This window comes from Typha latifolia, chromosome 4, assembly GCF_019914945.1.
Source record: "Typha latifolia isolate L0001 chromosome 4, TyphaL0001v2, whole genome shotgun sequence".
Lineage (NCBI taxonomy): Eukaryota > Viridiplantae > Streptophyta > Magnoliopsida > Poales > Typhaceae > Typha > Typha latifolia.
Window position 1 is genome coordinate 11744886 of NC_133089.1, and position 15399 is coordinate 11760284.

A 15399-nucleotide genomic window follows, 5' to 3' on the forward strand; every position below is an offset into this window, starting at 1 on the left:
GGTATAACATGCCGCTCTCGTTCTATGTCAATCTAATTCAAATTGTTAGAAAGAAAAAGAAAAAAAAAGGAAGAAAATATCTATTATAGTTCTTCTTCTAGGGTTTTGTAAACACCCGGCCTCTCGCCGGCTTCCTTCTCGTCGTTGTCTATCTCGGTAAGCGAATTCCCTCAAACCCCTATTCTTCTCTTCTCCTTCTGGACCGCCATTTCTAAAACCCTAGCCTAGAAACAAAGCGAAATGCTTGAGTTTGCCCTCCATTTGTTTTGAAATCCTTGTTGTTTTCGGAAGGCAATTCAGAAAGCTTTCTTCAGTTTGTTCTTAATCGATGCGCAGCTAAATCCGAGTTTTGTTTTAGCTCATGAAGCTTAGGTTTGAATAGCTCGTCTTTATCTCGTTAAAGAACGAAAGACAATTTATGGCGTAGTTTCTGCTTCTGAATTGCTTGCTTTTCCCCAAGTTGCATTTCTGGAGTGCAGTAATTAGAGTAGATGCATTTTAAATGTGTAATACACTGTTAGAATTTCAGTGAATGTTTTACTTTCAGTTTTGGCTTCTGAATTTTCCTGAATTTGTAATTTAGGGCTAAAATTGCGGGCTTTGAAGCTGTAGATAGCTGCCAAGTCATTCTTAGATTCGAAGATGGATGAAAAGGTAAATCCAGCGAAGAGGAAGTTAGCGGAGAAAGATTCAGAGAGCAAACCAGTAATCTCTAGTGGGATGTTGGAATCTGAATCTGTTCTCAAACGCAGGAATCTTTCTCGCACATGCATCCATGAAGTTGCTGTCCCGAACGGATATACTTCCTCCAAGGAGGAGGCCATCCATGGAACTCTTTCTAACCCTGTCTTTAATGGTGAGATGGCTAAGACCTACCCTTTTGAGTTGGATCCATTCCAGCGTGTTTCTGTGGCCTGTCTGGAGAGAAATGAGTCTGTCTTGGTGTCTGCACACACTTCAGCGGGTAAAACTGCTGTTGCTGAATATGCCATAGCGATGTCCTTCAAAGAGAAGCAACGAGTCATCTATACCTCTCCTTTAAAGGCCCTGAGCAATCAGAAATATAGGGAACTAAGTCAGGAGTTTTCTGATGTGGGACTGATGACTGGTGATGTCACCTTGTCACCCAATGCCAGTTGCTTGGTGATGACCACAGAAATTTTAAGAGGGATGCTATATAGGGGTTCTGAGGTGTTAAAGGAAGTTGCATGGGTTATATTTGATGAGATTCACTACATGAAAGATCGTGAGAGAGGAGTTGTATGGGAAGAAAGTATAATATTCTTGCCCCCAGCAATTAAGATGGTCTTTCTTTCTGCTACTATGTCGAATGCTACTGAGTTTGCCGAATGGATCTGTTATTTGCACAAACAACCTTGTCATGTGGTTTACACTGACTTCAGACCTACACCACTACAACACTATGTCTTCCCTATTGGTGGATCTGGTTTATACCTTGTAGTTGATGAGAATGAACAGTTTAAAGAGGAGAATTTTATCAAACTGCAAGATACATTCACCAAGCAAAAGAGTCACACAGATGGGAATAGGTTTGGTGGTGCTAAATCTAGTGGTCGGATTGCAAAGGGTGGATCTGCTTCTGCAGGCTCGGACATCTACAAAATTGTCAAGGTAATTTATTCTTTTCATCTTTGGACATGTTATACCAAAGCTTTCTTTTGTAACATTCTACATGTGTGGCTGCAGTATTTTAAAATTTTGAAAACACTAGTGACTACAATTTAGTAATTTTAATGTTATTCTTTCAAGCTACTCTTTGGACTTCTCATATTTCTAACCAGAAAACAATTTTATTGGGAGTTGTGTGAAACATTCATCAGGTGATATTGACTAATTTAATTGTCAGATCTTGTTTAAGCAATTTTTTTTATCTGGATATCATTCACTAATTCCTAATCATGGGGTTTTTAAAAGACACATTACCAAGATATTAGTGGATCTCTCTCCACCCCAAATATTAAATAAGAAATATTTGCCTAATTTGGCTGGGATTTTGTGATATGATGTCAAAGAGAGAACAAGTGCTTCACAGCCAACTTCCTATGGAGTCTTACTTTAGTAAACCTGTAGGCAACAGTTGCTGGAACGGTTTTTTCTTTCTTGAATTTATTTATTTTATTGAGTGCTTTAAAGTTTGTACTGTATATAGTAGGTTGTTGGATATTTTTAGAAGTTAGAAAGAAAGCTATCAGATTTTCAGCGCGACCTCTGATATTTATAAAGAATAAGTCTGAAGAGAAACTTCATATGTCAATAATTTTTTATGGTAGTTAGACTGAAGAGGAATTCATATCTGATTCATGGTTTTGTAGTTCTTCTTTACTTTGGGGCACAAATTTATCATTTCAAGCTTACATAATAATACAGGATTTGCCATATCTTGGTGGAGCTTCTCTTCCAGGCCATTATTTTTTTTTCGACAAAAGACCAAAGCCCTGTTTCATTGAAACAATAACTCCATTTCATTATTTACAATGCTAAACAGTTTAATCAATTTTAAAAGCTGCAAGCATAAATTCATCCTAATATGGAAACCTGTGCAGATGATCATGGAGCGGAAGTTTCAACCAGTGATAATTTTCAGCTTTAGCAGAAGGGAATGCGAGCAACATGCTATGTCAATGGCAAAACTTGATTTTAATTCACAGGAGGAGAAAGATATTGTTGAACAGGTTTTCCGTAGTGCCGTTCTCTGCTTGAACGAAGACGATAGGACTTTACCTGCGATAGAATTAATGTTGCCACTTCTTCAGCGAGGCATTGCAGTGCACCATTCTGGACTTCTTCCAATAATCAAGGAATTGGTGGAGCTTCTCTTCCAGGAAGGCCTTGTAAAAGCCCTCTTTGCTACTGAAACTGTAATTCTTTACCCTTCCATGGCATTCATTCTTTCCACTCTAATTATCTCTTTCATCATATTATAATGAACCTGCTTTTCATCTAGAGTAAATATAGCCTTACTGAAAACCATGAGCATTAATAGATTGCTTGATCATGTAAACTATGATTCACCTACATGCTAGATGTACTCTATTTTTCTGCACAAGTATTGATTAATATTCCATATTTTTAAAATTTTTAAACATCTGCAGTTTGCTATGGGGTTAAATATGCCTGCCAAGACAGTTGTTTTCACATCTGTTAAGAAATGGGATGGTGATACCAATCGCTATATTGGATCTGGAGAATATATCCAGGTAATCTCAGGCACCATATAAATACTTTTGCATATACAGGAAGGAGAAGAGAGGAAATAATAGAAAAGAAGAGACTGAAAAATTAACAAGGTTCAACAGAGATGTCTAACAAATTCATTGCATGACTAGTCATTTGTATCTTGCAAGATTTTGTTTCTTACAATCATTGTGATGTCTACCTTATGTACGATAAGTAGATGAGTGGAAGAGCAGGTCGGCGTGGCAAAGATGAGCGTGGTATTTGTGTTTTAATGATTGATGAAAAGGTATCAGATTGTATACCTCTCTTCTTAATTCTATTTCACTATTTTATTTTCTTCATTAGAATAGCCGTGATAATAACAAGAGTTTGAAGTTTTATCTTTGTGTTGGATATTTGGAGGATAAGAGTAAAAGAAAAGATAATCTATGAATGATTTATTTCAAATATAAATGAGCGAGCATAAATAAAATTGGCAAATCTAGAGGTTTGTTATATCATAGAATATTCATGTATCGTATTTAGTATATTAAAAAGATGTGCATAAAGTTGTTTTTTTTATGTTAGAAAACAAGGTAGGTTTGCATTCCAAGCTTAATCTCATTGATCACCCAACCTCCATTAAATAAGAGGTGCCCTAGAGCTATACAAGGTAAGCATAAAGCTATACATAGATCAATTAGCATAAAGCTAAACAAGAAAAGTAGATCAATCAGCATAAATCTATACACAGAAAGTAGGTCCATCTGCATATCTACATTTAGGAGAATATATTTGTCAACCATCTATTTCCTAATATAGAAGATAGCATATTCGATGACACCCTCCCTCAAAGTGATGCTGGGAGATCAACCAGCAGTAATTTGTCAAGAGCTGGTCTCATTGTCGAGTCAAGGCTTTAGTAAGGATATCAACAACTTGGGAATCAGTAGAGACATAGGGAAGTGAAATAGTATGCCAATCATAAGCTGCGTGAATAGAATGACAATCGACCTCAATGTGCTTACTATGCTCACAGTAAATAGGATTTGCTGCAATATAAATAACACTTGTCTTATCTGCATGAGTAGGATCCAATAGTTGAAAGCCAAGTTCAGCAAGAAGACCCCTAAGCCAAACAATCTCAGCGCACACCAGAGACATAGCTCGGTATTCAACTTCAATTGAAGACTTGGATACAACATTTTGTTTCTTAGCCTTCCAAGAAATCATAACACTGCCTAGAAACATACACCAGCCAGTGGTAGAGCAGCATTAGGACAACCTGCCCAATCACCATCACAATAAGCAATCAAGTTCAAGAAAGAACTTGATGGAAAGTTGGTCTCTCAACTCATGTCATAGATGGTAGATGAACGTTTCAGCACCTCCGATGTTCTAGAATCATCCTCAGTTGAAGTTCTAGCACTCGGACATATGAGTAAGCTCTCTTCACACAACAATGGAAAATATGCTTTGTGAGAGAACTAGAGAATTCTCTTAAGTTGAGAATAGAAATTTCTTTGAGTTCTTTATTGGATGGATCTGCCCTCTAACCTTCTACCTTTGGTTTAGCCTCACCAGTGTGCTGCAAGTTGTAATCAGAACTTGGCTAGCACTCGGACTTGAATACTTCCCCACAATTTGATTGAAAGCTTTAAGTAAGGGTTTTTTTGGAAATGATGGATGTCTTTGATTTGCCTCTAGATCCTTTATATAAAGGTGAGGAAGGACTTTACTTCGTATCAGGAGAAATCGTCAAAACATGTGTGGATCAGTTTAGGTAAAATTAGAAAGGTAGGGTGTAAACTGTAAAAATCAATAATAACTTGGTATGCAAAAATATAAACTTCCCAAAGTACTACAACACAAATCTAGTTATTACTTTTGCTCCGTATATTAACATAGCAGTGCTTTTGGTGATGATCTTGAGTGCCTATTTCAAGAGAAAATTTTAAACATTAGTGCTTTTAAAAAGGATGTGCATATGTTTGTGGTTCTTTCTTTGTGTGTGTTGGATAGTTTAAAAGTTATCTTAGTATTGCATATTTCAGAAGCAAGTTCTCATGGCTCATCAAATTTTTTTTTTCAGATGGAAATGAATATTCTCAAGGATATGGTTTTAGGTAGGCCTGCTCCTTTAGTGAGTACTTTTAGACTAAGTTACTACTCTATCTTGAATTTAATGAGCCGAGCCGAGGGTCAATTTACTGCTGAGTACGTCATCAGAAATTCATTCCACCAATTTCAGTTTGAGAAGGTTGATTTACATATCTTAGTAAAAATTGTTCTTTTCCCTAGATATTGTACAATGCTATTTAGACTAATTTGTTTTCTTGATTCAGGCATTGCCTTGTATGGGAGAAAAAATTTCAAAGTTGGAGCAAGAAGCTGCTTCCCTTGATTCTTCTGGCGAGGTACTTATTGCAGTTTGGAAGTGAACGTTAACTGTTACCATGCAATGAACTAAATATTCTAAGTTATAGGCTGAACTTGCTGAATATCACAAATTGGCGCTTGATATAGCTCACCTTGAAAAGCGTATCATGTCTGAGATGATAAGGCCAGAGCGAGTTTTGCTATACTTGGTACCTGGTAGGCTGGTAAGCCGTCATCATGTTCTTTTGGTTTTTCTTTTCTTTTTTTGTTGTAATTTTTCTAACTTACTTTCACATTGTTTATACTAGCTTCCTTGCATATCGGACTATTGACTATTAATCATCCATTTTATATAATATGTCCGGTGTTATAATCACTCTATCCTTTTTGGCTATTTAACTTTAAAGGTGAAAATTCTTTGTTTTTCCATAATGTTATTAGTTCAACTGTTCATATTTATGTTCCATTGAGGTGACTTCCATGTTTCTTTATTGTTTTTTTCTGTTTCTTTTTTAAGAAAGACTTTGGTGTTTATGGAAGCTCAAAATGTTGTGGTAATGGAGCTTTATATTGAAGTAATTTTTTTCTCTAAATCATACCAACTGCTCCAGGTTAAAGTACGAGATGGTGGAACTGACTGGGGATGGGGAGTTGTTGTAAATGTTGTTAAAAAGCCCCCTGCAGCATTGGGTGCTGTGCCCTCTTCTCTGGCAGCTTCTCGCAGTAGCAGTTACATCGTGGACACGCTGCTTCATTGTTCTCTTGTTTTAAGTGAGAACGGTTCACGTCCGAAGCCATGCCCACCTCGTCCAGGAGAGAAGGGCGAAATGCATGTGGTGAGTTGAAGCTCATGGGCGAACAGTTTTATCGGGTCAGTTTATGTCAAGTTTTAGCTTGATAGTTCAACAAACCTATATATGATAAATGTTCAACTTCATATTACTAATGAGTTCTGAAACTATCACAGGTCCCTGTGCCATTGCCTCTACTCTGTGGTCTTAGCAGCATCAGAATTGCAATCCCTTCTGATCTTCGACCAGCAGAAGCTAGACAAACGGTACTTCTTGCAGTGCAAGAGCTAGAAAAGCGTTATCCCCAAGGACTTCCAAAGCTTCACCCATTGAAAGTATGCTTCACATTTTTTAAGGAACTTTGTTTTGTGGTTTTTTGACTTTTTCTGAGCTTTGTGTTTATACTATTTTGTGATGATTACCAGCTGGAAAAAGAACCCAACTGGAAAAAAGAACTACTAGAAAAAGATCATATTACCATCCAAAATTTTAGATTTTTTTTTTTAAATTGTGTGATCCAATACTTCTAATTGTCAATATTTCCATTAGGATATGGGCATTGAAGAACCAGAATTTGTTGACTTAGTTCGTCAAGTTGAAGAACTTGAGCAGAAATTTTGTGCTCATCCACAGCATAAGGTTTCCCATCTACTTTCCATTTGCTTGTAGTTGACGTGATTTTGTTCTGTACTGGTGAATAATGTGATACGTGTTGCATATTTTGTCAGTCTGGTCAAAGTGAGCAGCAATTGAAGTGGTACCAGAGAAAAGCTGAGTTGAGTCATGAAATCCAGCAATTGAAGACAAAAATGCGGGACTCACAGGTAGTGAGTATGCTTGATGGATAGCTGCTATGATGTCTGTCCTCTACAATCAGAACTATTGATTTGCCTTTTCTTTATGTAGTTACAAAAATTTCGCGATGAACTGAAAAATCGTTCACGAGTTTTAAAGATGCTTGGTCATATTGATGCTGATAGTGTTGTCCAATTAAAAGGACGAGCTGCCTGCTTTATAGACACAGGGGATGAACTGCTTGTCACTGAGCTGATGTTTAATGGTGGTCTTTCTATTCCCTCGCTTTGTTTCATTTCCGCATTTATTCTTATTTTTATTCTACAAAGGGTCTAAACATTTGGTGATTAGGTACATTTAATGATCTTGATCATCATCAAGTTGCCGCTCTTGCTAGCTGTTTTATTCCTTGTGATAAATCAAATGAGCAAATACACTTGAGAACTGAGCTTGCAAAACCTCTGCAACAACTTCAGGATGCTGCTAGAAAAATTGCAGAGGTTGGTTTCTTTGGTGCTCTTTTTGCATTTCTGTAAAGTTTTATGGGCTTGCGTTAAGAAATGCAATTTTTTTTTCCTTTTGCTCTTTTCAGGTGCAACGTCAATGTAAGTTGGACATTAATGTGGACGAATATGTGGAGTCAACTATTAGGCCCTACTTAATGGATGTAATATATTGTTGGTCAAAGGTTGGTTTGTTTTTCTACTAAAGATCAGTAATCAGATACCTTCAGACATTTTGGTTTTCTCCACTATTAAGCATCTTAGTTCTACTCACTAAAGAGAAAAATAATGTGAAAATTAATCAACTTCTTGTTAGCATTGAAAAACTAGCTTGCTAGCACTGAAAATGTAGCTTAATAATATTTTAGAATTTTGAGTAATGGTATTATTCTTTTCTTATGATTTGTTATATGCTTGCATTATTTGCTTTATTTGTAGTTGTAGCTGTAGAGAAAAAAAAAGTCATGTATCTTGTCCTTGTTATGATTCGACCATGTAAGTTAAGTTAGTTGAGTCGGTTTAGTTAGGTCGAGTCAAATTGAGTTAGTTAAATTAATTTTATTGGTTTGAATTTTAAATAAAATAGATAATCCGCATGTGGATCAATCAGTTAGGATTTTACTCCTATAAATAGGAGTGGTCATTTGTTGATTATTATCATTGAATGAATTTAGCCAAATATTTTTTATTGTCTTTATATTTAATATAGTCATTAGATTGTCTTTATCTTCCTATGAGTAGATCATAGCCGTAGAACCTCTAAAAGTTTTAAATTTTAGTCACCATCCTCCATCACGAGTCACTTTACTATACGACCGTCCACCACCATCTTTGGCTGTTTGCCACCCTCCAACAATCGTCGTAAGGTCGGATATTAGCGATCTGCCCCATTCTGATATTCCTCCACTATTTTATTTTTATCTTTTCATCCTGATTTTTAATTTACGTGAAGTCAAAACCATTAGAACCCTAACTTCTGAGACTACCACCATAAAAATTATCATAATTTTTTTACGTCTAGATCGGTCCAGATCTAGTACGTAACAATCCTTTTTATCTTATTTTCCCCAGCAGGTATCCTTTTGAGGCACGGGTATTTCTTATAATCATCTGATCACTAGCTGTCATCCAATATAATTTACATACCTTAAATTCCATTGATATGCTGCAGTTTGTGTGATATTTATTCCAATTTCCACAATCTTTTTGACTGTTCTAGTTTTTCCCATACAGGGGGCATCATTTGCTGAGGTAATTGAAATGACAGATATTTTTGAAGGGAGCATTATACGTCTTGCAAGACGATTAGATGAATTTTTGAATCAGGTAATATCTATATTGCTTTTCTTGTCCTGTTACCTTTTTTCTTTTTTGTTAAATTGTCTGTTTTGGTATTCATGCTTGGCCTATTTTTTTGTGTTAGTGATCTTATTCTCCCGGTCCTTGCTTAATTCTAGATAATAGGTCTCCCTTTATTGATGTGCCCTCTTAACTGTAAAATTCTTTGATCTAGAATCTTTCCTTTTATATTGTTGGTGAAGAGATTCTCAAAGCAAGAGATTCACGTTTTCAGTATATAATGTACTACTTTGTGATAGAGCTTGAGCTGCGCTCCCTTTCTATTGCGAGCTGGATCAAGCCTGGATGAGTTTAGGAAAGGTAAACATTCTCTAGTGTGGGAGTGTGGACATAGCCACTCACACCATTTAATTAAGATTTCTGCTGTGAGTGAAGAAAAGATACAAAGCCATAGATGAGAGAAGAATTCCTGATATTGGCCAAAACATCATGCAGCTAAGGTAGAATTGAGTATATTATTGCTGCTGCTTGGAATCAATGGTGGTCCATTCCTTGACATCCATGCTTGTGTTGGCTTTATGTTGATGTCCTCCATTATTGTCTATCATGTTGCTAAGCCATCAACTACTAATAAAAGCTTAAGCTGATAGGGAATGATGGTCTTATCCTTTTTAACACTCTTAACGTGTGTAAATACTTGACACCCTAGTTATGGCTTCATCAGATCAAGGTGCCCTTCTGATTCTGGCCTCTTATCATATGGTCTTTTTCTTTCCTACTTATGGTATGGTTTCATAATTAGTTGACAACCTTACTGTCTAACACATAATGTATTTGATGATTTTATCTGCTCCTGACATTGCAAAAATTCTTTGGTTAGGTCAGTTGTCATCCTCAAGTTACAATTTACTCTGTACAATAACGAATTTTTATGATTAAAATGAAATTATATTAATAAGTTGGGTGCTTTCCCACTTTGAAGCATCTCGTAATCTAGGTAAGCGGCTACTAAGACAGCTTACTTGTTCTAGTTGTAGTAGATTTTATCCTTTTTCTTAATATGATCTAACATCAATGGGATCTAATTTTTGCGAACAACTGGTTAGCTATATTGCATCTGATATCCTTCTCTGCAGATAAGTTCATGAAGTTTGCATTTATCCATGCTTTTAATGCTGTCCCTTTTTGTGTATCATCTTTGTGTCCTTTTAAGCATCCATCTACTTAAATATCCATTAGCATATTGAAAGTAATGGAAAAGGAAATAGAAACCTCCCTTTTCTAGTTATTATCTTTATAATTTAATTGCCTTTTTCAGCTTGAAATGTGATAATATATAATGCTTATATTCTTATTCTACAAGTGACTACTATGACTCCATCATCTAGAGACGAGCACTTTGATCATGATCAAATAGTGGCCAATTGCGAGTTTGACGGGTCATAGAAACTAGTGTGCAAATAGGTGCACATGTTATTATATTACTATGACCACTTGACCAGATATATACACACCTACACACTTATGTACATATGTATATTGTCATGGATCTTTATCCTTAGTTTTAAATTGTATAATTTGCATGAAGGATCAACAAACGTAGAAGAGTGTTTAATTTATATAGAGCCAGCTACACATCATACAAATTTCAGATCCTTCGGCTTTGCCAAAACCCAATTATGATTAGAAGAAAGTCTTTCGTGCATGAGGGATGCTATTGTAGTCCTATTTTAGGAGTACAAAGATTCAATTTGCTGTGATTCCATATTCCTTCGAATGCTCCAAATATTTACTGCAATTGATTGATTTTGTAATGCCATGGTGTAGCTGCGATCTGCTGCGGAGGCTGTTGGAGAGGTTGATCTTGAGAAGAAGTTTGAGGAGGCTAGTGGAAGTCTCCGACGAGGAATAATGTTTGCCAACTCTTTGTACTTGTGAGAGTAACAGATCATTGGTTCCTTGTCCATATGCTAATGTAAAAGAAATGCTGGTTGAGCACTCTGATCCTAACCACAAAGCTCGCCAGTGTCAGCTTGCCAGATGCCCTGCTTCATTTGGCCTAATATGTGTCATCTTTTATGATGAATTGTTGTAGAACTTTTGTTATTCGATTCCTCTTCCCTAGAGTTCTCCTTGTTTTCAATTTATAGGCCCTTTGTAATTTGTACATGAGCTAGTGAGCTACTAAATGAATGAATTGTTTAGCTGTAGTCTCTTATAAGTTTCGGATAAACAGTTGAGATATCGTGTTCTTTTGGCAAAATTATCATGCATCTTGCCGTTTTCTCTTTTTGACTTCTTTGCATGGTCTGTTTGACCAAGCAAGCAGTTTTTAACTTTTTACCATTTCTGGCGTAACTGCGAAGTTGCAAATGAAAGTATACAACTTTTGGCATAGGAATGCGAGTTTTTTTTTTTAAACCAGAACAGGCATGTATCATTTACTTTGATCTCTCCTAATACAAGATTCATCCATTCTTAGTTCCAACTCTAAAATCAAAATTACTCTTCATACATGTCCAGCATCAAGGGTTTCTCGAAGGATCATATCTGAAGAATCCCAGATCGGCTCAATTCGTAGGATTTCCACAACAAGAACTCGAGCCGAGGGAAGGAATCAGAAGAACTTGATGTTGCCTCTGTAAACTAGGGGGAGGTGGAAAAGGAGGAGGATAAGAATTTTTCCAACATACTAAAAAAAATTTGATGAGTAAGGAAAGTTCTTAGCATGATAAAAAATATATAATTGTTAGTATGATAGATGTAATTGTTAGCATGATAAAAAAAAAACTCTGAATCATGATTAAAATAGACTCTAAAATATTCTATCATAATCAACTGTACCAAAAACTCACCAATTTTTGGGTGCATTTGTTAGCTAGGGTTTTCAGAGGAGGAGGAGGAGGTCTTTGTGCATGAGGAAGAAGAAGGATTTTCTCAGGTGCCTCCTATAGCTATGATTTCTGAAGGAGAATAAGGAGTCCTTTGTGCGTGAGAAAGGAGGAGAGAGAATATTGGTCACACATGTTTATTTACTAAATATGTTAAATTATGAATAATAATTAACTAAACAAGTGTTTAATAAAATATAGCGTTATGAATTAACCAAACAATTCATTTGTTTCTCTAGATACAACGTCTAGAGAAACATATATCTCTTGATACATATGTATACTAAATATTAGGAATCAAACATCTCGTAATGTTTAGACTCATATACTACCATAGATTCTACAACCAACTCTAAATAATTTTTTCTTAATTAGTTATTTAATGGGGTTAAAGAGTCATGTACAAATCTGACTAGCCACTAATTACCCTCTTATGACCATAACTTATTAGCTCATAATCCTAAACCCTAAATCCAATAGGGAGTAGCTAGAGGTGATCATTGGCCCAATCCACCCATGCCCATCTCGACCCGGACCCGATTTGTGTTATGCCTAGCCCGAAAGCTTGCCACATAAATTATGAGCTATAACATTTAGCCTAGCCTAGCTAGGAACTGAACCATCCACCACTCCCAGCCTACCATGCTCATTGCCGCCGGGTGGGCCCTCCACAAGGTCAAGTGCATTTGGAACTCTTATGCTAAGAAGAATGTGTATAGCAAGTACAATTACAGCAAACTCCGCCTCTAGCAGCTCACCAACTAGGACAAGGTCATTTTTGTTGAAATCGACATTGCCGTCCTCTTCAACCTCAACCATCTCTTCTACTTCCCCAACTCTCCGCCGCTGGAGACTACCCCATCGTCTTCAACTTCAGCCACATTATCATTGAGCTGTCGAGCTACGCATTCAATGCCATGATGGCGATGCGACGTCAGGTGGTCTCGTGCATGGTAGTGTTACCCACCTTGTAGATTCGTCTCTAAAGGAAACATGAAGGTGTTTGTGAGCAATGTAGCGCGCCGGCTATGGTGGAGGTTGCATGACAAGATGGAGGAGGGGTTGAGAGGGTTTTTAAGGCTATCAGAGGGAGGAAGAAGAAGCTAGAGTGGGTGTAACAACCTATCCTTAAAAAAAAAACTAAAGTTCTATTATGGGCACGACTGTGGCCGGCGTTGTGCCCATGCAATTGGGCGCAGCGTGGGGGTGCCATGCACCCGCTAGCATCGCTGCAGCCATCCGGCTGCTGGCCCCCTACCGTCTCTCTCTCTCTCCATCTAAATCTCTCTTTCTCTCTCTTTTGTTTTCAGTCTCTCTCTCTCTCCCTCTCTCTCTCTCACTAGCTCACTTGCACTCTTAAGCTCGGGCTCGCTAGAGCCAAGCCGCCTGCAAGAGGTCGGCCGTGGGCTGGCCACCAGCGGCTAGTGCCCTTCCTACCGACGCCAAGTCCTCCTCCTCCCTTCCTTTCTTCCTCTCCTCTTCTTCTTCTTCCTTCTTCCTTCTTCCTTCTTTCTCTTTCTTCTTTTTCTTTCTTCCTTCTTCTTCCATTCTTCTTCTCTCTTAGTTCCTTCCTCTGCTTCTGGAACAGCACTGTAGCAAGCAGTGCTGGGCCGAGCCCAGCATTGGTGACATTATTTTTATTATCTATTTTATTTTATATTTATTTATTTATTTAATTAGGCATTACTTTCTTAATTAATGTAGATAAATTATTTAGACATTAATTATTTTAATAATAATGTATATTCTTCAACATGATGATTATTAATTATAATTAGTATAATTAATGATTAACTAGGTTATAAACTATTATACATAAATATAGGTAATACTTATATTGATTTATTTAATTATGTATTATATTTCTATTAGATTAATAGATAGTGTTGTAAATTATAATTATTAGATTTATATACTAATATTCATAATATATGCAATTTAAGTAATCTTAACAATTTATTATATACTATCGTGTGTAGAATAAGATACTAGTCTTATTAATTAATTAATTAATTATTTTGCATAATTAAGTAAATACTATATAACTTCTAATTAATCAAAATAGACTAAGAATTATAAATTTATTATAAATAGATCTTATTTATACTTATATCCCATTTATAATTATATATTTAGAATATTATAAATAAAAAGAAACAAACATTTTTCTTTATGTTATAACTAGCATTTTATGATAATAGTATGTTATAGTATTTGAATCGTACCTATAATATGAATCTAGTTACGTACAAAATAAAAAAAAAGTGATTTTAAACTTAATAAACCTTTATATTATACTTGAACTAATTCTAATTAGATAAACGACTAACTAATATTACTTGAATATTTTCAGATCCCGAACCCCTTTATGTGAGGCCCCGTGGATCTTGCTAGCGATTAGTTGTCACTTAGTTGATTAGCGGATGTGCGGGATATGTGTATTGGGTCTTCTGATCAGACTGTGAGTAGTCTTATCCTCTAGATGCCTTTCTCAAATTATGATATATTATATATTATGTACATGCATGTTTTGGTCTCCAGTATGATTATATGACTTTATCTAGAGATGATTTCAGTCGAGTATATTTTATCATGTATTTGATTGCTGATTTGGGATATGAATACATTGGTGATATATATAGATGATTGGAGATGATTATACTGTTATGACTTTGTGTTAGGGTGATATCTAGCATGAGTATGCATGTGATAGACTAGCAGTGATATACATGTGCTAGTTATATGGTTGGAGATTGCATTGTATTATTTTCCTCTTAACTTCCTTACCAACTAAATTTTTGATATGCACGATTTGTTATAGTACTGGATATATACACGTGATATATCATATAGAAGGAAATGCATAAATCTCATTAATAGGAAAGTTGATAGAAAAATCATAAGGGTACCCGAGTAGGCACCAAGGTTAGGGGTGCCTGGAGTGATGATTATGGTCGCTAATATGCGATATCTCGTGGCCCATGTCTGAGGTCAGTTGAGTCTGTGCGCACAGACAATCGGACACCTGCTATTCGCCAGGGCATGCGTGTGGCGAGTTACTCTCATGTTATTTCTATTAACTGGTGGGGGTACCCGATCTAGATGGATTTTGATATACCTTTAGCGTATGGCAGGGTATGATTATGAATGAGATACCCTTAGCGTATGGCAGGGTATGCTTTGAGCCCACGGGCAGGATGTTGAGATCGGGTACCGGTGTTGACTGTGCATAGTGGTCTAGTATGATGATATTATACCGAGATGTTGGTGATGATCGTGATGTTGAGAACTACATATGATTTTATTCTCATCTAAATACCTAATTATCAAATCATCAATTTACATCATATATGGTTGCATTTGATATCATAGTGTGGTCATAGACGCCATGCATCATGTGTCATATTTGAGAGAGAGTTATGATAATAATATGGCATGGAGATTTGTTTACTTATTATTGAGAATTATATGCTTTTATCAGTTATGACATATTATCTACATTTCAATTATATATTATTGATGGTACATTCATACTCTCATTCATAGCATGATGCTCTTTCTAAT

The 15399-nt window shown here is 36.2% G+C and overlaps 1 protein-coding gene across 3 annotated transcripts; it reads left to right on the top strand.

Annotated features, from left to right (window-relative positions):
- The first annotated feature begins 34 nt into the window (after positions 1–34).
- On the top strand, positions 35–11177 carry LOC140787266 (DExH-box ATP-dependent RNA helicase DExH10). Of its 3 annotated transcripts, none has more exons than XM_073136091.1 (17): positions 35–156; positions 584–1632; positions 2565–2879; positions 3114–3218; positions 3416–3484; positions 5270–5437; positions 5523–5594; positions 5664–5780; positions 6168–6392; positions 6524–6682; positions 6897–6986; positions 7076–7171; positions 7254–7407; positions 7494–7642; positions 7735–7830; positions 8879–8971; positions 10772–11177. In XM_073136091.1, exons 2-17 carry the CDS (start codon positions 643–645, stop codon positions 10880–10882), a joined length of 3009 nt encoding a protein of 1002 aa, XP_072992192.1. In that variant the 5' UTR covers positions 35–156; positions 584–642; the 3' UTR covers positions 10883–11177. The 3 variants fall into 3 exon arrangements, with proteins under 3 accessions (XP_072992192.1, XP_072992194.1, XP_072992193.1); XM_073136092.1 differs by having other exon boundaries at positions 79–156; positions 613–1632; XM_073136093.1 differs by lacking the exon at positions 3416–3484.
- The last annotated feature ends 4222 nt before the right edge of the window (positions 11178–15399 follow it).